The sequence below is a fragment of the Dama dama genome, chromosome 33, assembly GCF_033118175.1.
Source record: "Dama dama isolate Ldn47 chromosome 33, ASM3311817v1, whole genome shotgun sequence".
Taxonomy (NCBI): domain Eukaryota; kingdom Metazoa; phylum Chordata; class Mammalia; order Artiodactyla; family Cervidae; genus Dama; species Dama dama.
Window position 1 is genome coordinate 9,884,930 of NC_083713.1, and position 26,854 is coordinate 9,911,783.

General features: G+C 39.5%; 1 protein-coding gene across 11 annotated transcripts in view; it reads left to right on the forward strand.

Annotated features, from left to right (window-relative positions):
• HIBCH (3-hydroxyisobutyryl-CoA hydrolase) overlaps window positions 1-26,854 on the forward strand; it is a 107,460-nt gene that overhangs the window by 19,817 nt on the left and 60,789 nt on the right. For all 11 annotated transcript variants that reach the window (XM_061135611.1, XM_061135617.1, XM_061135621.1 and 8 more), the window contains 4 exons: window positions 5,126-5,266; window positions 7,038-7,122; window positions 12,239-12,319; window positions 23,512-23,564. In XM_061135611.1, coding sequence (XP_060991594.1) covers window positions 5,126-5,266; window positions 7,038-7,122; window positions 12,239-12,319; window positions 23,512-23,564 — 360 coding nt within the window. The remainder of the gene's footprint in view (window positions 1-5,125; window positions 5,267-7,037; window positions 7,123-12,238; window positions 12,320-23,511; window positions 23,565-26,854) is intronic.

Consider the following 26,854-nt stretch of genomic DNA (forward strand, 5'->3'; position numbering starts at 1 on the left):
CCTGCTGACACCTTGATCTCAGCCTTCCAGTCTCCACACAATAAATTTCTGTTTAAGCCTAGACTTAGTCTGTGGGGCTTTATTACAACAGCCCTAGCAAAGGAATACGGTTACCATATTACACTTGTCAAAATTAAGAACATTGCAACATTAGTATTAGTATTAATTTTGGACTTCAGTTTTTCCCTTAATTTTCTTTTCCAGAATCCAGTCCAGGATATCACCTGGCTTTTCTTTGTTGTGTTTTCTCAGTCTTCCACTTTGTGCACTTTATCAGTCTTCCCTTATTTTTCATGACCATGGCAGCTAGGAGGAGCACTGTCAGGTCGCCTGTAGAATAGTCTCTAGTCTCGGCTTGCATCTGTTGTTTCTGTTTGTTTTTTAATAACTAGACTGCAGTTAAAAGTTTTTGGAAAGAATATTACAAAGGAAAGCCCCCTTCTCATCACATGTCAGGGACTATGTGAGGGTTTTGACATATGCCTCGGAGTACAGGACATCCTCATGACAGTTATCATGTAGTTAAGGTGGTATTTGTCAGCAGCAGCAGCAGCAGCTGGTAAAGAATCCACCTGCAATGCCGGAGACCCCGTTTCGATTCCTGAGTCAGGAAGATCCGCTGGAGAAGGGATAGGCTACCCATTCCAGTATTCTTGGGCTTCCTTGGTGGCTCAGCTGGTTGAGAATCGGCCTGCAATGTGGAAGACCTGGGTTCGATCCCTGGGTTGGGAAGATCCTCTGGAGAAGGGAAGGGCTACCCCCTCCAGTGTTCTAGCCTGGAGAATTCCATGGACTGTATAGTCCATGGGATCACAAAGAGTCGGACACAACTGAGCGACTTTCACTGCTCTCTGAAGTTACCATTTTTTCCCCTTTTCTACTCTGTGTTTTGGAAGCATGTCAGTAAGTTGAGGGTGAGGGGGACTACACTTTACCTTCTGGAAGAGGGATTTCCATAAATTATTTAAATTCTTCTGTGGGTGAGATCATCTCATCTCTCCCACTGATTTTTTTAAAAAAAAATATTTATTCCATTTTTATTTGGCTGCATGGGGTCTTAGTTGTGGTACACAGGATCTTTGATCTTCATTGTGGCATGCCAGATTTTTAGTTGCAGCTTGTGAACTCTTAGTTGCAGCATTTAGTATCTAGTTCCCTAACCAACTTTGCAAGAAATGTTCCCTTGGTATCTCTAATTTTCTTGAAGAGATCTCTAGTCTTTCCCAGGAATGGTATGGACCTAATAGAAGCAGAAGATATTAAAAAGAGGTGGCAAGAATACACAGAAGAACTATACAAAAAAGATCTTAATGACTCAGACAACCATGATGGTGTGATCACTCAACTAGAGCCAGACATCCTGGAATGCGAAGTCAAGTGGGCCTTAGGAAGCATCACTACAAACAAAGCTCGTGGAGGTATGGAATTCCAGTTAGCGCTTTCAAATCCTAAAAGATGATGCTGTGAAAGTGCTGCACTCAATATTCCAGCAAATTTGGAAAACCCAGCAGGGGCCACAGGACTGGAAAAGGTCAGTTTTTATTCCAATCCCAAAGAAAGGCAATGGCACAGAATGTTCAGACCACCACACACTTGTACTCATTTCACATGCTAGTAAAGTAATACTCAAAATTCTCCAAGGTAGTCTTCAACAGTATGTTAACCATGAACTTCCGGATATTCAAGCTGGATTTAGAAAAGGCAGAGGAACCAGCAGTAAAATTGCCAACATCTGCTGGGTCGTCGAAAATGCAAGAGAATTCCAGAAAAACATCTCCTTTGCTTTATTGACTATGCCGAAGCCTTTGACTGTGTGGATCACAACAAACTGTGGAAAATTCTGAAAGAGATGGGAATACCAGACCACCTGACCTGCCTCCTGAGAAACCTGTATGCAGGTCAGGAAGCAACAGTTAGAACTGGACATGGAACAACAGACTGGTTCCAAATTGGGAAAGGAGTACATCAAGACTGTATATTGTCACCCTGCTTATTTAGCTTATATACAGAGTAAATCATGCAAAATTCTGGGCTGGATGAAGCACAAGCTGGAATCAAGATTGCTAGGAGAAATATCGACAATCTCAGATATGTAGATGACACCACCCTTATGGCAGAAAGTGAAGAGGAACTAAAGAGCCTCTTGATGAAAGTGAAAGAGGAGAGTGAAAAAGCTGGCTTAAAACTCAACATTCAAAAAACTAAGACCATGGCATCTGGTCCCATCACTTCATGGCAAATAGATGGGGAAACAGTGGAAACAGGGACAGACTGTTTTTCTGGGCTCCAAAATCAGTGCAGATAATGACTGCATCCATGAAATTAAAAGACACTCGCTCCTTGGAAGAAAAGCTTTGACCAACCTAGATAGCATATTAAAAAGCAGAGACATTACTTTGCCGACAAAGGTCCGTCTAGTCAAAGCTATGGTTTTTCCAGAAGTCATGTATGGATGTGAGAGTTGGACTATAAAGAAAGCTGAGTGCCAAAGAATTGATGCTTTTGAACAGTGAAGTTGGAGAAGACTCTTTAGAGTCCCTTGGACAGCAAGGAGGTCCAGCCAGTCCATCTTAAAGGAAATCAGTCCTGAATATTCATTGGAAGGACTGATGCTGAAGCTGAAACTCCAGTACTTTGTGAAGTATCTTTTTATCAGTATATTCTTTTGTGCATTGCGCTTTTAATGTTGTAGCCCATTAATCCTTAATGTTTGGAAGGCACTGAGTCACACACCAAGGGTATGGTCCTTATAAGTGCTCCTGTCCCTTCTCTGGGAATGGGTTGCCTTTCCCCTACTTTTCCTTTGACTCCTGTTCATTTTCTCCAACTCTGGGTGGTAAACACTAAGATCAGTAGGCTGTGGTTTTGCAACATTTCTCCCTTGGGATTAAGGTTATTTTGTAAACCTCTATCCTATTTCCCCACTGTGGAAGCACTCCCCTAGAACCTGGTTTTGAAGCCTTCCTCTCTCCCCTGCAGAGTTAGACTTTTGCTCTGTTTGGAAGATGAGGGAGGGGATTTTGCTGTGCCTGATGTTTCCCTCCCCCAGCCACCCCCACACAGGGCAGCTTTCTCCAGTCTTCCCTGGGAGAACCTGATTGGTTTTCAGGAGGAAGAGCCAGCAAGAGTAGGAGCTCCCCCATGAATGTGACCACTCCCCCCTGCCATCTCCCCAGGAACTTCATACTATCAGTTTGCCCACACTTGACCTCTCAGTTCAGCTCAGTTGCTCAGTTGTATCCAACTCTGTGCAACCCCGTGGACTGCAGCATGCAGGGTTCCCTGTCCATCACCAGCTCCTGGAGCTTGCTCAAACTCATGTCCATTGAGTCAGTGACTTGACCTCTAGCAAGTCATTAAACATTCTAGTTAATCTTCCTTAGGGCTTCTGCCTGAGGTAAGCAAATATACTGGTCCTACACCTCCCTGACGGAGAAGGCAATGGCACCCCACTCCAGTACTATTGCCTGGAAACTCCCATGGACGGAGGAGCCTGGTAGGCTGCAGTCCATGGGGTCGCGAAGAGTCGGACACGACTGAGCCACTTCACTTTCACTTTTCACTTTCATGCACTGGAGAAAGAAATGGCAACCCACTCCAGTGTTCTTGCCCGGAGAATCCCAGGAACAGCGGAGCATGGTGGGCTGTTGTCTATGGGGTCGCACAGAGTTGGCCACGACTGGAGAGACTTGGCAGCAGCACACCTCCCTGAAGACACCTCTGTCTCCAGACTTTATTATGGGACTGTTTGCCCTCTGACCTCCTGTATCTGATTGAGTTCATCAAAAGCCATTAATTTGCAGTCTCTTCCCCCTTTTTTCTTGTTAGAAGGTCAGAAAGTGCATCTTTTCAGTCTCAGCATCTCTGAGCTAAAACCAAATAGTAGTCTTAAGATTGTCTCTGATATTAGGTGGTAATTTATGTTGTTGTTCAGTGAAACTTTTTTTTTTGGACTGACAAGTCTGACTTGGTTAAAGTAAAAAAGAAATTTAGTGTGGAGAGATGAAAATTTATTGATACTTGTATGTAGCATGTTGTATAATAGAAAAACTTTTATCTGTATTACTTTAAAATTTAGAATGATGTAGGTATCTGAAAACTGCAGCTCTTTTGGTCTGTCATCTGTGTTTTTGTCTGAGTAAGGGTTTAATCAAGGAAGCAGAACCAGTGAGTATTGAAGGGGAGCAAAATGCACCACCCCAAGATGTGGCACTTGCCTCACTCAGCGTGGTGTGTGAGGCCCTTCTTGTTGTTTAGTTGCTCGGAAGTGCCTGACTCTTTATGACCCCATGGACTATATATAGCCCACCAGGCTCCTCTGTCCGTGGGATTTCCCAGGCAAGAATACTGGATTGGGTTGCCATTTCCTCCTCCAGGGGATCGTCCCAATCCAGGGATCGAACCCAAGTCTCCTGTGTTGGCAGATGGATTCTTTACCACTGAACTGCCTGGGAAGCCTGGGTGAGGCCCTGCGACCTTCTGTATAGGCATGTTTTTTACTACTTCTGTATATGATCTTGTAATCTCATTTTATTATCTGGCCTTAAAGCACTTTTTCTGCCTACTTTCCTGTCATTTTTTCAGTCAGCCTTTATTCCACCCCTGTTTAACAACTTAATATTTCCAGATAATCATTGTTCATGTTTTAGCATGTGCTACTCTCCAGGATTTTCACTTCTTTTTTTCTTAGGGTACATCAAGGTCCAGCTCAAATATCATTGTTTTTTCTTTTATCCAAGTTGTTGTTAGCTACTATAGTCAGAATTACTTGCCCTCTATATTCATCTTTGATTTCCAAGTACCTAACATATTGCTTGGTATACAGTAATAAAGGGTTAAGAGTATTTCATAGTCTAAGAAATTGTAGGATTGGGTTCTAATCAATTCACTAAGTTTACTCAAATAACAATTAAGAGATTTAAGAGGTATATGTTGTTTGCTTTGGAATTGTTTATCTACACTGTGTAAATAATTTTAGGACACTTTGTCAGATGTACCAAGTTGTCCGTTTGATTAGCTGCTCTTAACGTTGTGTGAAAGATTTTCATTTAATGTGTGTTTTGATGTTGACGCGTGACAAAAGCTTAATGAATTTTATCCTAAAGTTATTCTTTTCTTTACACAGAAAATGTCTAATCACACAGATGCAGCAGCAGAAGTCCTGTTGGAAAGAAAAGGTTGTGCAGGAGTGATAACACTAAACAGACCAAGGTTTCTGAATACACTGACTCTTAATATGATTCAGCAGATTTACGCGCAGCTAAAGGTTTGTCGTTTTCTTCAAGCAGTCGTATGGATCGTTTTAAAAGTGTGTCTTTATAGAACTTTCCTAGTGTTTCCTCGCACAGAGTCACTTGGTGTATGGGCGCAGTGCCCAAGCCCCATTGTTTTTGGAGCCCTCAGTTCTTTCCTTAGTGATTGTTCTGGCACATCCCTAGTGACGAGAGCTCATTGCTGCATAAGGCATTCTCTTCCACTTACATGGCTCCAAGTTCTGGTGGCTCAGACAGTAAAGAATCTGCCTGCAATGCGGAAGACCTGGGTTCGATCCCTGGGCTGGGAAGATCCCCTGGAGGAGGGCATGGCAACCCACTCCAGTATTCTTGCCGGGAGCATCCCCATGGACAGAGGAGCCTGGTGGGCTACACTCCATGGGGTCGCAAAGAGACACGACTGAGTGACCAAGCACACACAAGTTTCTTCTTACATTCTGCCGCTCTTCATTTTTCCAACCTTTTGACCAGTAATATTGGTTCTGCCTCTTGGGTCATGAGTATACACATAGAGTCTGCTTCTACATGACAGCTTTTTTGGTGGGAAGATGACAGTTTTTGAAGTGCTTGTCCAGCCTTTTCTTGGAGAAGGCCTTAAGCTTTCCTATTCTAAGAAAGCTGCATGGTGTAGTGTAAAAACATGACTTAGTCACACTACCTGGGTTTGAAATTTTGTATTTCTATTTATTAACTGTATAGATTGGGAATATTATTCTCTCTGTGTTCCATTTTCCTCAGCTGTGAAACAGGGATGGTAATTCATAGAATTATTGTAAAGATGAAGTGAAATCGTATACCTGATACACTTGGCCACATAGGAGTTAAAGATGAGTTCTCCCCCACTCACCAGTTCATTAATTCTTCAGTCTCTTCCATTCTTCTTTATCTGTTTGGGCCACCTTATAATATGTACTTAACTGTGATATAGAGGAATAAATTAGGTGTTCCAGGTTAAAGTGGAAGAAAAGTAGAAACTTCCATGTTAGAATACCATATTTCTATTCATGTGATCCAGTATTGCGTTAACCTGTTGGACAACCACCTCTTCCCAGGTACATCTCTTCTTTATCTTGTATATTTTCATTCTCTAGTGTAGAATTCACGGAACCCCGGTTAATTCTTCTGACTCTGGTAAACTAATTTTTTATTTAGTCCATTGTTCTAGCCTTTTCAGTATCCACTGGGTCTTGATTCTTTCATCCTGCTTATTTATTAGCTGTCCTTACCAACCCCAGAACACTTCCAGATTTGATCAGGAGAAGTGTTTCCACTCTGTTATTTACAAATTTGTCAGCAGGACAGAGCCTTTATCACCACAGTAGAAAGATTACTGCTGTTTATCTGCAATCTCTGGGCTGATTTGTTTATCAGATTTATAAGCTTATGTAACATAATATTATTAGGCCCATATTTTTTTCACCTTGGTATCAAAATTGTCATTATCAAATATGGATCACAAAATGTACTCATTTAGCAACTTTGGAATAGCCTTTAATTTATATCAGAAAAAAAAATGAAGTTAGAATCCGTTCTTCTGGATATGCTTTATAAAGCTTATGCTTTGTATATATTCATATATGTCTATATATACACATGTGTTTATGTGTATATGGATATATATCATTCATTTAAAAAATTTTTTTTTTATTGAAGGATAATTGCTTTACAGAATTTTTTGTTTTCTGTCAAACCTCAATATGAATCAGCCACAGGTCATGAGTTTGTGTTTATAATATGCTTATACCATCTTTTACATTTGACTAGAAGTGGGAACAAGATCCAGAAACTTTCCTGATCGTCATAAAGGGAGCTGGTGAAAAGGCTTTCTGTGCTGGAGGTGATATCAGAGGTAAAAACGTTTCTCCCTTTCACCTAAATACTTTATTTCCCCTGAATCATCTTGAACAAAATGTCTAGTTTTTGGTCTGTGAATTCACTTTTTATTTTTGAATAGCTCTTATTAAGCAGCCCAGTTTATCACAGGGATGCATGCACGCGTGCTCCATCACTCAGTCGTGTCTGACTCTTTGTGACTCCGTGGGCTGTAGCTCACCAGGCTCCTCTGTCCATGGGATTCTCCAGACAAGAACACTGGATTGGATTGCTGTTCCCTCCTTCAGGGGATCTTCCCAACCCAGGGACTGAACCCACATCTCCTGCATTGAAAGGCAGATTCTTTACCACTGAGCCACCTGGGAAGCCCTTTCTTTAGGCAGTTTACCAGAAATGCTTCCTGGTTGTAACTCAGCTTCCTCTCCCTAAACACTCATAGGCCTGACAATCTGGCTATGTTGAGTACTTGCCATTCTCTAGATATTACGTACTCTTATATATATCTATGACTTTGTGCTTTCCCACTGTTCTTGATCCCAAAGCAAGGATGCACTTAATTATAGTATTTATCCTATTTATATTATCCATGTTTTTATGTTTAAATACACATGTTGAGGTAGACAAAAAGGTTAATTTTCCTTATCTTGCTAATTGTTTAGGTCAATCTGTACACATTTAACAATTAAAGACAAGAGAGAAGAAATGTTGAGTTTGTAGGCTCCTGGGATTTTTTTTTTTTTTTTAGTGTTTTTTTTTTTTTTGTATTGTGTTAAGATGATGTTAGGGTTATTCTGTTTACCAAATTTATTATTTTATGTAAACCATTACATTTGGAATAGAAAGAAACAAGCTCGATTCAGGACATAATTTCAAATATCTATTAAAGGAACTGAATCTTAAAATCTCACTTTAAAATTTTCAGCTGCTTAGACTGGTTTAAAAAAATTCAGTTTTGGCTGTGCTGGGTCTTTGTTGCTGTGGGCTTTCTCTAGTTGCCATGAGCAGGGGCTGCTCTCCAGTTGTAGTGCTGGGGCTTCTTCTTGCAGTGGCTTCTCGTTGCAGAGCATGAGCGCTAGGGCATGCGGGCTTCAGTAATTGCTGCGCATGGGCTCAGAAACTGTGGTTCTTGGGCTCTGGAGCGCCGCCTGAGTAGTTGCGGCGCACTGGCTTAGTTGTCCCACTGCATGTGGGATCTTCCCAGGCCAGAGATCAAACTGATGTCCTTTGCATAGCGAAAGTGTGAGTTGCTCAGTCATGTCTGACTCTCTGTGATCCTATGGACTGTAGCCCACCAGGCTCCTCTGTCTGTAGAATTCTCCACGCAAGAATACTGGAGTGGGTAGCCATTCCTTTCTCCAGGGGATCTTCCTAACCCAGGGAGAGAACCCAGGTCTCTCCTACACGGTAAGCAGATTCTTTACTGTCTGAGCCATCAGAGAAGTCCTAGACTGACTTGTTAACGGGATTGTTTTTGAATTTATTGTTTTGCTACGACTGAAGCATTTTTAAAACCCTGTTTTTCAGCCTAGAATTAACTTTTGCTCTAGAGTTGGGCCTTTGATCCTGTTGGTTTACAAATGAGCAAAGTGCTGATTTTAGCACCTTCTATTTTTGCCCATGAGTTTCAACTTTATATTGCTGTTTGGAAATATATTTACATATTCTAGAATTATTCTCATTTACGTGTATTAAGTAACAGATTTCAATTCCAAGAAATGTAGTTTCTTTAAACAGTCCAAGACAGTAAGTGAGCTCTCTGAAAAAAATTTTTAAATGATATTACTAAAATGTCATTTAATTTATATGGAACTGTTAATAATTGATTATAATAATATTAGAAGGCAGCTTCAGAGGATTTCTGAGGTAAAAGAGATTTATTTCACCAGCAATACAATTTGCACTCCTTTTCTTTTAGAATTGGTAAGAAATGAAGAAAGATAATAGGTAAGAGTTTTAGGGATTTTTATCAGTGAAAGCCTCAGAATGAGGCTCAATATCAAACCTTTTTTAAAATTTTTATCTTTTTAATTTCACTTTTAATGATTAAGTAAGTAATTAATTTGGCTGCACTGCATGGCCTGTGGGTAGTTCCCTGACCAGGGGTTGGACCTGGGCCATGACAGTGAACTCTGACTCCTAATCACTGAACCACCAGGGAGTTCCCAGTCATTTGAAAAAAACAAAAAAACAGGAAAAGAAGTCACTATTTGGTTGGAACATTTTGAAGGAAGCTGTATCAGTTCTGAAGTTTGTCTAAAAATCTAATAGTCACCAATTTTTATGTAGCTCTTTCCCATAAAAGAAGAAACATGTATATATATTTAGTTTATATTTTAGTAGGTAATTTTCATGGAGAAGAAAATGGCAACCCACTCCAGTATCCTTGCCTAGAGAATCCTATGGACAGAAGAGCCTGGTGGGTTGCTGTCCATAGGGTCGCACAGAGTCAGACATGACTGAAGCGATTTAGCGTGCATGCATGCATTGGAGAAGGAAATGGCAACCCACCCCAGTGTTCTTGCCTGGAGGGTCCCAGGAACAGAGGAGCCTGGTGGGCTGCCGTCTATGGGGTCGCACAGAGTCGGACACGACTGAAGTGACTTAGCAGCAGCAGCAGGTAATTTTCATAGGACTTAAAGACAGGAAAAGCATATGTACTTGGTAGTATGTGGAAGAGAGTTTTGATGGCAGTTTTGACATTGACTATAGTGAGAGTGTAGTGGATGTGAACACTGGATAATAGAAAATTGCAACAGAAATGAAACCATTTGATTTTAACGTCCTTATTTATTAATATCCATGAAAATATAATAAGAATATTACTATCTCATTTACTTCTCGAGCCTCACCTTTTATCATTCTCCTTTGGTCTTTTAAAACTACTTCTTTTTCTTTACTTATTTCTTGATTTTATTCTTTCTTGCCTGTTTGCCTTTGTAGGTACTCCTTTGTCTACTCAGAGCCCCCAACCCCCCACTGCCATCATTTTCTAGGAAACCCTTACCTATTGTTCACATTTGGCTCAGATGTCTCTCTTCTGGAAAGCCTTCTTTTAATCATATCTCTTCTGCTTCCATTCCTGTCGCATCCCAACCTTAGAGTGGGCATAGCAAAGGGAGTATATTTTAATTGTCTGTTTTACTAGTCTGAACTCCAGGCAGCTGTCTTGTAACAGCACTGAAAATAGCGCATGGTACCTAGTAGATGTGTCGGGGTCCAGCCTCGGCAGGATCCAGGGGATACCCTCAGGATGAATGGCGTCGGCGAGAGATAAAAGACACGTGAGACCAGCCTTGATAGGGCCAAGTCTGCGAGGGAGAGATAGATAGATAGATAGAGAGAGAGAGAGAGAGAGAGAGAGAATGACCAGATGGGGGTGCAGAGAGTCTGGAAGAGTCTGGCAATGCTTTATTTTTTACCATAGCTTTTATACCCTAAGTTAGTACATTTCTAAAGGGAAGATAGTTTAACATTATGTCATCTTGTCCTTCACAAAACCAGGGTGTTTTCTGCATACTTCTTTGTTTATGAGGGTCTTGTACATTATCTTCTGGCCTTGGGGCCTATTGACATTTTATGCAGGTCAGGTGAATGTAAACCTATTTTCTGTTTCTATGGTGACCTTAACTGAAAGGTAGCAGTCTCATAGGGAAATAGTACAGAGTAGAATTATATCCTTGTTAATACAAAAATTAATCCTTCTGCAAAAGTTGTCAGTTGCATTTATCTAAGAAGTTTACCCCACACAGACTCTGCGACTTTTGTGAGGCAGCTTCTGCCTAGCACTCCTGGCTGACAATTAGCAACCATCTCGTTACCACACTAGGGCTAAGTCCTTGTTTCTCTAGATCTTTAACTATATTAACAATGGTTTCTATAACACAACCTTAGCACATTAAAAGCAAAAACACAGCAAGCAAAACACAGCAAGCAAATCTCAACCCAATAACCACCTATAGAATAATTTTTCTTATGTTTTCTAATAGGACTCCTTTACCCCTTAAAAAGGCTCTATGTCTAGTAGGGCTTTTATATAATCAGGTTCTTTAAGCTATTTTATGATTAGGATATTATAAGCAATCATGCATATTAGTACCAAGAGCATAAATGCATTTGGCTGACAAACTACCAGCAAAGGAGCTTAAATTAAAACACTCCTTTCACCCTAAATAATCTCATAAAATACCACCACCCAAAAAACTTATAGATTAAAGTTCTAAATTGATTCTTACTTGGAAAGAAATCTGGGAAGGCCTTCTGCCTATGTTACAGAAATTAGGGAGTAGTCTATTAAAGCAAGCATCAGAAGAACAGATACCATCTTTAAGGTGAGCGCCGGGGGCAGCTTTGGGGCAGCTTTTCAGAATCCCTGAAAACCTGATCTGCCTTGCCCATCAGGCTTTCTCCCCATGACCTTGTCATGGATGGGATCTCGTGAGCTAGCCTTTTCGGAATCCTTGAAAACCTGATCCGCCTTGCCTGTCAGGTTTTCTCTCTCTCATGACCTTGTCATGGGTAGGATCTCGTGTGCTGGCTCCCAGCATAGATGCTCAACAAATGTTCTGTGAAATGAATATGGAGGAAGTATTTAACTAGTTAGAATATATAGAACTCTATGTGTGCATTTATTTCTTTGTGTGTACACGTATAATCTACTTTTTTTTTTTTGGCCGTGCTGCACAGCTTGTGGGATCTTAGTTCCACCACCAGGGACTGTGCCCCTTGCAGTGCAAGTGTGGAGTCCTAACCACTGGACTTCAGGGAATTCCCTGTATAATGTATTTGTGTTAAGATATGTCGCCAAAGAAAACATATATCCAGCAAATGTTTATTCAGGTGCCATAGAAAATAGCCAAAATTATATGCATTTGGTACCAATATATAACTTATAATTTATAACACCTTGTAAGTTCTTCTAAATAAGAATTTTTGCCTTGAAGTTTTGACATTGGACTATGGATTTGGGGCTGACTATAATACGTCTGTGGCATGGGTGACTTCAGAAGCTTAAGAAACCATTCTAGACTTTCCCCTTGGTACTTTCTATCACAGTATTTTAAATTTATCTGACTATATTGACTGGAAAACACTTTTTTATATTTGTAATCCTTTTTTCTTTTCCCATATTTTAGCACTCTCAGAAGCTAGAAATACAAACCAGAAAATGCTTCAAGATTTATTCCGAGAGGAATATATTCTGAACAACGCCATTGGTATGTGTGCTCTGCTGAGAGCTTTGAAAATGGAATAAAGACAAAAGCTGCATAGAATGAGTTATTAAAATGTAGTCAACACTCTTTATTTAGTCTTTTATATACTTTGTGACAGAAATGAACTCAATTAGTCTGACTGCTCAGTTCAGTCACTCAGTCGTGTCTGACTCTTTGCGACGGTGAAGACTGCATCACGCCAGGCTTCCCTGTCCATCACCAACCTCCAGAGCTTGCTCAAACTCATGTCCATTGAGTCGGTGATGCCATCTAACCATCTCATCCTCTGTTGTCCCCTCCTCCTCCTGCTTTCAATCTTTCCCAGCATCAGGGTCTTTTCCATGGAGCCAGTTCTTTGCATCAGGTGGTCAAAGTATTGGTGGCTCAGCTTCAGTATCAGGCCCTCCAATGAATATTCAGTGTTGATTTCCTTTAGGATGGACTGGTTGGATCTCCTTGCAGTCCAAGGGACTCTCAAAGAGTCTTCTCCAACTTCACAGTTCAAAAGCATCAGTTCTTCAGCACTCAGCTTTCTGTATGGCCCAACTCTCATATCCGTACATGATAACTGGAAAAACCATACCTTTGATTAGATGGGCCTTTCTTGGCAAAGTAATCATGAACAAAGCTAGTGGAGGTGATGGAATTCCAGATGAGTTATTTCATATCCTAAAAGATGATGCTGTTAAAGTGCTGCACTCAATATGCCAACAAATTTGGAAAACTCAGCAGTGGCCACACGACTGGAAAAGGTCAGTTTTCATTCCAGTCTCAAAGACAGGCAATGCCAAAGAATGCTCAAACTACTGCACAAATGCACTCATCTCACACGCTAGTAAAGTAATGCTCAAAATTCTCCAAGGTAGGCTTCACCGGTATGTGAACTGTGAACTTCTAGATGTTCAAGCTGGATTTAGAAAAGGCAGAGGAACCAGAGATCAGATTGCCAACATCCGTTGGATTATTGAAAAAGCAAGAGAATTCCAGAAAAACATCTACTTCTGCTTTAATGATTATGCCAAAGCCTTTGACTGTGTAGATCACAACAAGCTGTGGAAAATTCTGAAAGAGATGGGAATACCAGACCACCTGACCTGCCTCCTGAGAAATCTGTGTGAAGGTCAAGAAGCAACAGTTAGAACTGGACATGTAACCACAGACTGGTTCCAAATTGGGAAAGGAGTGCATCAAGGCTGTATATTGTCACCCTGCTTATTTAACTTATATGCAGAGTACATCATGCGAAATGCTGGGCTGGATGAAGCACAAGTGAATCAAGATTGCCAGGAGAAATATCAATAACCTCAAATATGCAGATGACGCCACCCTATGGCAGAAAGCAAAAAGGAACTAAAGAGCTTCTTGATGAAAGTGAAAGAGGAGAGTGACAAAGCTTGCTTAAAACTCAACATTCAGAAAACTAAGATCTTGGCATCAGGTCCTATCACTTCATGGCAAATAGATGGGTAAACAATGGAAACAGTGACAGACTTTATTTTTTGGGGTTCCAAAATCACTGCAGATAATGACTCTAGTCCTGAAATGTCTTTTAATGCCTGCTCCTTGGAAGCAAGCATTGCTCCTTGGAAGAACAGCTATGACCAACCTAGACAGCATATTCAAAAGCAGAGACATCACTTTGCCGACAAAGTCTGACTGCTCATTCCAGACAATTCACACTTTATTATTAAATGGGCTTCCATGGTGGCTCAGATGGTGAAGAATCTGCCTGCAATGAAGGAGACCCAGGTTCTGTCCCTAGTTTGGGAAGATCCCCTGGAGAAGGGAATGGCTGCCCACTCTAGTATTCTTGCCTGGAGAATTCCATGGACAGAGGAGCCTGTTTTGGACTACAGCCAGGTTTAGCTACTGTTTGCCCTACAATCAACATGGAATCCTGGATTCTGATCATATGGTTGGGTTTCTTGGAAAACAAAAAAATAGGGTCCCAGTTTTCTCTATAAAATGAAGTATCATTTCCTAATTCCTGAGAAACTCTGGGATGAAATTTCTTTATAGTCATCATTCCAGATTTCATTGGAAGTGAAGTAGTAGTTACTTTTATCTAGCATGTGTTTCAAATGTTAAATTACAGTGGATAATACAGTGAATACTTGTATACCCACCAGCTCAGAATGAATAGACCTCTATATTTTTGTTTGATGTTTTGAAACTTATTCAAATTAAATAGAATACTAAGAATTTTTAAAATTACTGTCCAATCTGCTTCGTTGCTCGCTTCAGTGCCATTTCTTTCTCCAGAAGCAGCCTGATCTCTCCTCAGAAGGAACCATTGCCATTAGTTTTTAGCACATCTGATTAGGCTGTACTTTATATTTTTACTACATGTTTATGAACAAAAGTAGTATTACTTCGTGTTTTTGAAATTTTTATAAGTACTTTCTTACTGCATATGCCAAAAGTTATTTTAATAGCATGGAATGTAACTGTTCTATATTATTCAGCTACCCAGTATTATTTATCTATTTGACATTAATGGATATTTTAGATTATTTCAAATTTTTATTAATACAGATTGTTACATCCTTATATGTAAATCCTTGGTGCCCAGGTGCAAAAGTTTCTAGAAATAACAGAAGCCAAATGGATGGATCATACTTTATACCTCGTCAATATGTTTCCATATTCCTCTCCAAAGTACAAGACTTTTTTTTCTGCACGTCATTGCTATCATTTGTTTGTTTTTAAACTTTGCATGCTTGATATCTTATTGTGGTTTTAATTTGTGCATCATTGTACGTGCATGAGGCAGAAGATGTTTTATGTTAATCGTTTAGATTTTCTTTTCAGTTTCATCCTTTGTTTTTCTTTCATATGGATTATCTTTTTCTTAATTGATTTTATAGGTCTTTATGTATTCTGAATTCGCTGCTTTGGTAGATTATGTGTGTTATAAACACATTTCTCTCAGTCTGCTACTTCATCTTTTCATATATACAAGTTTTTGTTTGAGATGAAATGTATGCATTCTTTTCCTTTATGATTTGTGTTCTTTTGCTCAAAAAAAAAAAGCAATAACATGGGAGTGTTTAAGATGTTCTTTTATATCGTCTTTTAATAGTTTGTTTTTTATACTCTAAGTCCTTAATGTACTTGGAATTTTTTTGCATGTGACATAATCTAACTTTTATTTTCTTTTTAGAAAACTAGATGTGTAATGTCTCTGACTGAATAGGCCTTGTCTTCCTCACTGGTTTTAACGATACTTCTATCATATATCAAGTTCTTCTTTGTGATCAGAACTGTTTCCGGACAACTTTATTCACTGGTCTGTTTGTACTTATGATGAAACTATAGTGTCAAAATTATTATAGCTTTGAGATACGTCTCTATGTGGTAGGACAAGTTACCCATGTTTTCTTTTAGGGTTGTCTTGGCTACTCTTGGACTTGATTTTCCAAATGGATCTTAAAATTATTTCGATGTTTAGTAAACTTATGCAGACATCACTGTAAACCAGTTTTAGCACATCTTCATCAGATTGACTTTCATGTCCTTTCACGTTTTGTAATTTTCTCTATAAAGATCTTGCTGATAAAAATATTTTTTAAAGTGTTATTCTTAAATAGTTTATGTTTTGTTACTTGTTACATTTCCTAATTGACTATTTTGAGCATATAGAAATATTTTTGATTTTAGTATTTTGTTTTTATAACCAGCAACCCTGCTGAAATTTGTTGTTAGTTCTATAGATGTTTCTGTAGATTATCTTGGCTTTTCTATATAGGCAATTCTACCCTCTGCACGTGACTTTTCCCCATCTCTTTCCAGTCCTTATATTTATGACTTTTCTTGTTACCTTTGGTTAGAACCTCTGTTATAATACTGACTGATTGTAGTGTTGTCTTATTTCTGATGTACATGGGAAAGCTTTTAAAATTTCATTCCTGAGTATAATCTTTTTGTAGACACTCTTTCACCGAGTTACAGACGTTATTTCTATTCCAGAGTTGTTCGGGGTACTTTCTTTTGTTTGTTCAATTGCAATGGTCCAGTACTTGAGCATCCACTTTTTCTGACTTCTTTCTCTTCTCTCCTGGGCAGGAACTTCCTGACTCCCAGTATCAGCAGATAGTTTTCCTAGCTATGTTTTACAAACCACATAGCTCTTATTACTGTAAGGCTTTATGTAGGCAGCTCATTGCATGTTCTGTGTGGCCTAGAATTTGTTCCTGACTCAGAACAGACACACACACCTTCATTCATAGTCTTTGGCTGTAGCTTCCACACAGCTATTAACTTTGAGTTTCTTGTATGTTTCTGGCACTTGGGGATTTTCCTTGTTTGGCTTTGAACTTGGATATACATTGAAAAAACTTTTTTTCTAGAATTTCAGTGTCTTTAAAGTAGCAGTGGGGAAAGGGGGCTGTTTCCCAATTTAACTAAATGAGCCACTTTTAGTGGAGAGCTCTTATTTCTTTAATAATCTGTAAAATTATACAGATCAGATTCACTTAGAATGTTTTATTCATTCTAAAAATTCCTGCCAGTGCTGTCCAACAGTACTTCCTGCAATGATGAAAATATTCTGCTTCTGTGCCGTGTAATATGGCCACTGCTAGTCACACATGACTAACAAGCACTTGGAATGGGGCTACTTGTGATCAATAAGCCTAATTTTACCTTCGTTTAATTGTAATTAATCTAACTACATTTGGCTGTTGGCTGGTATATTAGTGCAGTTCTATATTAATAAAAGAGGCGAGAAAACCTCTAGTTTGAAGAGAGTTTGGTAAAATATTAATATACAAGAGAAAGCCTTCCAGACATAATTTCTGTACATTATAATGACCTATCTTAATCATTAAGGAATTTGACGAATTTTGGCCTTGTGTCTTGCATCAGTTAGCTTTTAATACTTTATAACTAAAATATATGCATCTGTAGCTGAAATGGTGTATTTGTATGTATCTCCACCCCAATCAATAGAGACATTAGTTTCCATTGTTTCTAGGGAATTATAGTTAAAAATTGAGGGCTGTGGACATGCTTATGTATGTGAAGTTAGAATTGTAGTTTGGTGGCTCATTTGGTAGGTTGGGAATATTTACAGAATTGCTAGGTGGATCAAAACTGAAGTTTAATATTGGTCTTTGGTAAGGAAGTTAGATTGGCAACAAGCTGCAGTAGAAGTACAGTGATAAATGTGTTTATGTTGTGGGTAACTCCCTCTCTCGGAGGAAGGAAAAACAGAAAAGGGAAAGGAGCGGAGTAACAGTTTGCAGAATTTTTGAGCTGGAAGGAACTTCTGAGGCAAGTCTCATTTAATAGATGAGAAAACTTATCTATGTATCATATACATGATTTACAAATGTATGATAGGCATATGTACATATAGCTTATGTGTGTATATTTGTATACAAATGTGTACACATATGGAAATGCTAGTATATAAGTTTAAGTGAGACATCACCTTGCCAACAAAGGCCCGTATAGTCAAAGCTATGGTTTTTCCAGTAGTCATGTACGGATGTGAGAGCTGGATCATAAAGAAGGCTGAGAGCTGAATTGATGCTTTCGAACTATGGTGCTGGAAGACTCATGAGAGTCCCTTGGACAGGAGGAGATCAAACCAGTCCATCCTAAAGGAAGTGAACCCTGAGAAATTGGAAGGACTGATGTTGAAGCTGAAGCTCCAATACTTAGGCCACCTGATGTGAAGAGCCAACTCACTGGAGAAGACCCTGATTCTGGGAAAGATTGAGAGAAGGAGAAGAGGGTGGCAGAGGATGAGATGGTTCAGTTCAGTCACTCAGTCGTGTCTGACTCTTTGTGATCCCATGGACTGCAACTTGCCAGGCTTCCCTGTCCATTACCAACTCCCAGAGTTTGCTCAAACTCATGTCCATTGAGTAGGTGATGCCATCCAACCATCTCATCCTCTGTCGTCCCCTTCTCGTCCTGCCTTCCATCTTACCCAGTGTCGGGGTCTTTTCAAAGAGTCAGTTCTTTGCATCAGGTGGCCAAAGTATTGGAGTTTCAGCATCAGTTCTTCCAATGAACATTCAGGACTGATTTCCTTTAGGATTGACTGGTTGGATCTCCTTGCAGTCCAAGGGAATGTCAGTAGTCTTCTCTAACACCACAGTTCAAAAGCATCAATTCTTCAGTGTTCAGCTTTCTTTGGGGTCCAACTCTCTCATCCATACATGACTACTGAAAAACTATAGCTTTGACTACACGGACCTTTGTCAGCAAAGTAATATCTCTGCTTTTTAGTATGCTGTCTAGATTGGTCATAGCTTTTCTTCTAAGAACTAAGCATCTTTTAATTTCATGGATGTAGTCACCATCTGCAGTAATTTTGGAGCCCCCAAAATAAAGTCTATCACTGTTTCCATTGTTTCCCCATCTATTTGCCATGAAGTGATAGGACCGGATGCTGTGATCTTCGTTTTTGGATGCTGAGTTTTAAGCCAGCTTTTTCACTCTCCTCTTTCACTTTGATCAAAAGGCTCTTTAGTTCCTTTTTACTTTCTGCCATAAGGGTGGTGTCTTCTGCATATCTGAGGTTATTGATATTTCTCCTGGCATCTTGATTCCAGCTTGTGCTTCATCCAGCCCAGCATTTCATATGATGTTCTCTGCATATAAGTTAAATAAGCAGGGTGACAATATACAGACTTAACACACTCCTTAACCAATTTGGAACCAGTCCAGATTTCCATGTCCAGTTCTAATTGTTGCTTCTTGACCTGCATACAGATTTCTCAGGAGACAGGTCAGGTGATTTGGTATTCCCATCTTTTGAAGAATTTTCCAGTTTGTTGTGATCCACACAGTCAAAGGCTCTAGCTTTGTCAATGAGGCAGAAGTAGATGTTTTTCTGGAACTCTCTTGCTTTTTCAATGATCCAGCAGATGTTTGCAATTTGATCTCTGGTTCCTCTGCCTTTTCTAAATCCAGCTTGAACATCTGGAAGTTCTTGGTTCATGTACTGTCTCAGCTTAGCTTGGAGAATTTTGAGCATTATTTTGCTAGCATATGAGATGAGTGCAACTGAGTGCTAGTTTGAACATTCTTTGGCATTGCCTTTCTTTAGGATTGAAATGAAAACTGACCTTTTCCCGTCCTGTGGCCACTGCTGAGTTTTCCAAATTTTCTGGTGTATTGAGTGTAGCACTTTAACAGCATCATCTTTTAGGACTTGAAATAACTCAGCTGAAATTCCATCATTTCCACTAGCTTTGTTCATAGTGATGCTTTCTAAGGCCCACTTGACCTCGCACTCCAGGATGTCTGGCTCTAGGTGATACCATCATGGTTATCTGGGTCATGAAGATCTTTTTTGTATAGTTCTTCTGTGTATTCTTGCCATCTCTTCTTAATATCTTCTGCTTCTGTTTGGTCCATACCGTTTCTATCTTTTACTATGCCCGTCTTTGTGTGAAATATTCCCTTGGTATCTGTAATTTTCTTGAAGAGATCTCTAGTCTTTCCCATTCTGTTGTTTTCTTCTATTTCTATGCATTGATTGAGGAAGGCTTTCTTATCTCTCCTTGCTATTCTTTGAAACTCTGCATTCAAATGGGTATATCTTTCCTTTTCTCCTTTGCCTTTTGCTTCTCTTCTTTTCTTAGCTATTTGTAAGGCCTCCTCAGACAGCCATTTTGCCTTTTTGCATTTCTTTTTGTTGGGGATGGTTTTGACCACAGCCTCCTGTACAATGTCATGAACCTCTCTCCATAGTTCTTCAGGCACTGTGTCTATCCGATCTAATCCCTTGAGCCTATTTGTCACTTCCACTGTATAATCATAAGGGATTTGATTTAGGTCATACCTGAATGGCCTAGTGGTTTTCCCTACTTTCTTCAATTTAAATCTGAATGTTGCAATAAGCAGTTTATGATCTGAGCCACAGTCAGCTCCCAGTCTTGTTTTTGCTGACTGTGTAGAGCTTCTCCATCTTGGCTGCAAAGAATATAATCAATCTGATTTCGGTATTGACCGTCTGGTGATGTCCATATGTAGAGCTGTCTGTTGTGTATGGAAGAGGCTGTTTGCTATGATCAGTGCGTTCTCTTGGCAAAACTCTGTTAACCTTTGCCCTGCTTCATTTTGTACTCCGAGGCCAAACTTGCCTGTTGCTCCAGGTATCTCTTGACTGCCTACTTTTGCATTCCAGTTCCCTATGATGAATAGGACATCTTTGCCTATGATGAATAGGACATCTTGAAGGTCTTGTAGGTCTTCATATAACTGTTCAGCTTCAGCTTCTTCAGCGTTAGTGGTTGGGGCATAGATTTGGATTACTGTGATATTGAATGGTTTGGCTTGGAAACAAACAGAGATCATTCTGTCATTTTTGAGATTGCACCCAAGCACTAAATTTTGGTCTCTTTTGTTGACTGTGAGGGCTACTCCATCTTTTAAGGGATTCTTGTCCATAGTTCATCTTCCAGTATCATATATTTTTGCCTTTTCATACTGTTTTGGGGGTTCTCAAGGCAAGAAGACTGAAGTAGTTTGCCATTCCCTTCTTCAGTGGACCACATTTTGTCACTGGAGAGATGGTTAGATAACAGCATTAAATTAATGTACATGAGTTTGAGCAAACTGGGAGACAGTGAAGGACAGGGAAGTCTGGCATGCTGCAGTTCATGGGGTTGCTAGAGTTGGACACGACTTAGCGACTGAACAACAACAACATTAAGTAATTAATACCAACATATATATTGAATATTGTTGAACTGCCAGTTAATGACAAAGCAGAGGCTAAAATCTGGGTCTTCTCACTCTCAGTCCATGCTTTTTTTTCTCAGTCCATGCTTCTCTTTATATCCAAATGCTTCTTCAGATGCATAAAAAACAAATTATGTTCTTTAAAATACAGCTGTGTTAGATAACACATGACTTATGACAGTACAGTGGAAGTGAGAGATAAATTTAAGGGATGAGATCTGATAGACAGAGTGGCTGATGAACTATGGACGGAGGTTCGTGACATTGTACAGGAGACAGGGATCATAACCATCCCCATGGAAAAGAAATGCAAAAAGGCAAAATGGTTGTCTGAGAGGCCTTACAAATAGCTGTGAAAAGAAGAGAAGCGAAAAGCAAAGGAGAAAAGGAGAGAGATTCCCATCTGAAGGCAGAGTTCCAAAGAATAGCAACGAGAGATAAGAAAGCCTTCCTCAGGGATCAATGCAAAGAAATAGAGGAAAACAACAGAATGGGAAAGACTAGAGATCTCTTCAAGAAAATGGGAGATACCAAGGGAACATTTCATGCAAAGGTGGGCACAATAAAGGACAGAAATGGTAGGGACCTAACAGAAGCAGAAGATATTGAGAAGAGGTGGCAAGAATACACAGAAGGACTGTACAAAAAAGATTTTCACAACCCAGATAATCACTCACCTAGAAGCAGACATCCTAGAATGTGAAGTCAAGTGGGCCTTAGAAAGCATCACTACGAACAAAGCTAGTGGAGGTGATGGAATTCCAGTTGAGCTATTTCAAATCCTGAAAGATGATGCTGTGAAAGTGCTGCACTCAATATGCCAGCAAATTTGGAAGACTCAGCAGTGGCCACAGGACCGGGAAAGGTCAATTTTCATTCCAATCCCAGAGAAAGGCAATTCCAAAGAATGCTCAAACTACCGCACAATTGCACTCATCTCACACGCTAGTAAAGTAATGCTCAAAATTCTCCAAGCCAGGCTTCAGGAACACGTGAACCGTGAACTTCCAGATGTTCAAGCTGGTTTTAGAAAAGGCAGAGGAACCAGAGATCAAATTGCCAACATCCGCTGGATCATCAAAAAAGCAAGAGAATTCCAGAAAAACATCTATTTCTGCTTTATTGACTATGCCAAAGCCTTTGACTGTGTGGATCACAACAAATTGTCGAAAATTCTGAAAGAGATGGGAATACCAGACCACCTGACCTGCCTCTTGAGAAACCTGTATGCAGGTCAGGAAGCAACAGTTAGAACTGGACATGGAACAATAGACTGGTTCCAAATAGGAAAAGGAGTACATCAAGGCTATATATTGTTCACCCTGCTTATTTAACTTATATGTGAGTACATCATGAGAAACGCTGGGCTGGAAGAAGCACAAGCTGGAATCAAGATTGCCGGGAGAAATATCAATAACCTCAGATATGCAGATGACACCACCCTTATGGCAGAAAGTGAAGAGGAACTAAAAAGCCTCTTGAGGAAAGTGAAAGAGGAGAGTGAAAAAGTTGGCTTAAAGCTCAACATTTAGAAAACTAAGATCATGGCATCTGGTCCCATCACTTCATGGGAAATAGATGGGGAAACATTGGAAACAGTGTCATACGTTATTTTTTTGGGCTCCAAAATCACTGCAGATGGTGATTGCAGCCATGAAATTGAAAGATGCTTACTCCTTGGAAGGAAAGTTATGACCAACCTAGATAGCATATTAAAAAGCAGAGACATTACTTTGCCAACAAAGGTCTGTCTGGTCAAGGCTATGGTTTTTCCAGTGGTCATGTATGGATGTGAGAGTTGAACTGTGAAGAAAGCTGAGCACTGAAAAATTTATGCTTTTGAACTGTGGTGTTGGGAAAGACTCTTGAGAGTCCCTTGGACAGCAATGAGATCCAACCAGTCCATCCTAAAGGCGATCAGTTTTGGGTGTTCATTGGAAGGACTGATGCTGAAGCTGAAACTCCAATACTTTGGCCACCTCATGTGAAGAGTTGACTCATTGGAAAAGACCCTGATGCTGGGAGGGATTGGAGGCAGGAGGAGAAGGGGACGACAGAGGATGAGATGGCTTGATGGCATGACCAACTTGATTGACATGAGTTTGAGTAAACTCCGAGGTTGGTGATGGACAGGGAGGCCTGGTGTGCTGCGATTCATGGGGTCGCAAAGAGTCGGACAGCGCTGAGTGACTGAATTGAACTGAACTGTGTTAGATAAACATTCATGACTTATAAGGGAAACATTGTTTTTCACAATAGCTGAATTGTATGGGCTTTCATTTGTTTCAAATTGAGGTATTGAGTTATTTAATAACAATGAATAGCTGATTAGGATCATATATGAATATATGTTTTAAAAAATATGTTTGTATTATAAGCTTTATATTTAGTCTACTTGATATTACTATTTCACAGTTCATGTAACATGTGATTTTTGGAAAAAGCAAATGTATTTTAGACATTGTAACTAATTACAACTCCATTTCTTTTAGATTCTTGCCAGAAACCGTATATTGCACTTATTCATGGAATTACAATGGGTGGGGTAAGTAGCCTGCTCACTCTCATCATTGTTATGTGAGTGGTATTCAAAAAAAGTTGATTGTTAAACAGAAGTGAGATGATGAATGTAATACAATAGAACTTGTTGAAACAAAATCATATTTGGAGCCTTGCAGGTTTGGGATGTCATATTTGCTTCATTCAGAAGACTATGTTATATGCTATTTCTGCTTCTTAAATTAGTAAGTTTTTTTGGTTGACAGATGGGCTTCCCTGATAGCTCATTTTGGTAAAGAATCTACCTGCAGTTCAGGAGACCCCAGTTTGATTCCTGGGTCAGAAAGATCTGGTGGAGAAGGGATAGGCTACCCTCTCCAGTATTCTTGAGCTTCCCTTGTGACTCAGCTGGTAAAGAATTCACCTGCAGTGCGGGAGACCTGGGTTCGATCCCTGGTTTGGGAAGATCCCTTGGAGAAGGGAAAGGCTACCCACTCCAGAATCTGGCCTAGAGAATTCCATGGACTATATAGTCCATGGGGTCGCAAAGAGTGGGACATGACTGAGTAACTTTCACTTTGCTTTAGCTGACAAAAATGATTGAGTCTTTTTTCTTATGTAGAGCCCTTTTTCTACTTAAAAGTGAACTGATTGCTTTCAACAGTTTCATGAAAGAAATTGGAATGTTGAGGTTTTTTTAGACTCTATAGGATGTAGTTACCTAGATTATATCTGCTGCACAAAATCTCACTTTAGTGAAAGTGTTTGGATACTTTATAGTGAAATGAAGTCACTCAGTCGTGTCCGACTCTTTGCGACCCCATGGACTGTAGCCTGTCAGGCTTCTCCGTCCATGGGATTTTCCGGACAAGAGTACTAGAGTGGGTTGCCATTTCCTTCTCCAGGGGATCTTCCTGACCCAGGGATCGAACCCGGGTCTCCCATATTGCAGGCAGACGCTTTAAGGTCTGAGCCACCAGAGAAGAAAGTACATTTCTGTCAATTGACACACCTTTTAATAACACAGATGCAAAATAAATAATGTCTTAGATGTCACTGGACTTGAATAACTTTATAAGGAGTTGGAGAAGACATGAAATAATTACAGAAGAACTGTTCAAATGTATGACACTGACAAAGATGAACTTTTAAAGTGAGAAGTCACACTGGGTCTTTATGGCAGGAAAAGAGGGCTTAAGACGGTAGGAAGCTGGAGGGTGAAATTTCAGTGTTTGAACTTGTTAAATGTTTCAAAGGTTTTGTCATTGGGAAAAGTCTCCCTTCTTCTAGGAAAATCACACACTAGATGAGGTCTCTTGGGCATTTGGAATTGCTTAGATTTTTTAAAAAATTTATTTTATTGAAGTATAGTTGATTTATACTGTGTTAATTTCTGCTGTACAACAGAGTGATTTAGTTATACACATATGTACATTCTTTTTCATATTCTTTTCCATTATGGTTTATCACAGGATATTGAGTATAGTTCCTGTACTATACAGTGGAACCTTTTTGTGTATCCATTCTGTATGTAATAGTTTGCATCTGCTAATCACAAACTCCCTATACACTGGAATTGCTTAGATTCTGTACATGATTTTGGAAAAGGGCTTCCATTAGCGCATGTGGTTAGAAACAGGATCAAGGGCAATCTACATCTTTGTTAGTGGCAGGTATTAAGCCTGAGTTGATTGTGCCTTTTTTTGCCAATGAAATGTTACCATGGGAAAAATGAGAAGTCTCTGAAAAAATTCTGCAGAACAAGGGGAAGGAGCATAATTGGAAGCACTGTAGAAAGAGCCCCCTGTGAATGTGAAATGAACTAGGAAAAAATGAAAACAAACAAAAAACCATTGGGCATACTTAATAACGTGTAAAATGATGTGGCTCCAATAAAATAGGAAAGATAGTCTGTAAGGAGACAACAGGCTCAGATGAAAGGGCAGCAGGTTACACAGGGGAAGAGGTCACATAAGGAAGGCTGACTGGAAACTAAAACACAATAGCAGAACCTGCCATTCCACTTTGAAGGCCATAGATTAGGAGTCGAATTTAATATTACAGATATAAGGTTGTGTCTGTGGAGGACAAACTTGACAAGCTCTCACCAAGAAAGGACAAGGATAAGAATGATGAGACCAAATATTTTAAGGTTGAATATGAAAGAAAGATACTGGGAACCCAACAAAGAAATAACTATTCAGTGGGAAGTAAATCAAACAAATGATCATACATAATTAAAGATTACTTTCTTTTATTTAATTAAAAACAACAACAAAACCCTCTCAAACCTAAGATATGTACAATCAAAGAAAAATCAGCTTTTCAGGTTAAAAAAAAACCTGTGAAAAGAGATCCACACCTAGATAAAAACTCAGGTAAGGTTTTTTGAATTGTATACTTTAGGAAACAATGCAAGTGTTCAGGCCAAGCGCTGCTGCTCATGCATGGGTGTTTAGTGGATATACGTTATGTATTGGGTTGGCCAAAAAGTTTGTTCAGTTTTTCCCATATGATGTTATGGAAAAGCCCAAATGAAAATTTGGCCAACCGTATACAAAGGAGCATAAATCATTCTGGTTTTAGACTTTCTTGCACCAAGTGCCAGAAGTCAGTAGACAGAAAGTTGTGAAATAAAGTCATTGAGACCCAAGAATTTTCTACCCAACCAAATTATCATTTAGTATAAAAGAAAAATTCTCAGAAATGAAAGGAAAATGTATTGCTAACATACCACTGTTGAAAATATTATCAGAAAATATGTGGTCTAGGTGACTGAGAGACTGCTCAAATTGAATAACACAAGGCTAGTTTTTATAAGAAAGGATTGGTGAACTGCCCTTTTTCTGCTATCAGTGGACAGAACTACTTCTTTTCATAGGAACCTGAGAAAAATTATTGTCTTGGCATACCACATGTAAATGAATTCACCATGCCTTTTGGCCTCTGTGACATGTATAGATTGCTAGAGTGTTTGCATACATTCCTAGGTAACAGCCGAGAATACTCCATTTATTTGCAAAAAGAAGACTGCAGTAAAACAGACCAAAATTACGTTGTCTTGAATAGAGGGAGTAAGCGGGATGGTACTTCTTCCTACGGGTCTTTGTTTTCTGTATTTACTTTGAGAAGTATGAATGCCTTTCAAAATGAAAATTTACTTTATATCGGCTATTCTTAACCAGAAAACCACCATATAATTAAATTTTACTGCCCTGAGGCAAGATTGTCAAGGCCTTAACCCTGTACCAACAATATCAGTAGCATAGAATTTCTTAAAATGCAAATTCTTTTTTTTTTTTTTCTTCTGTGTAGCATAAGGGACCTTAACTCCTC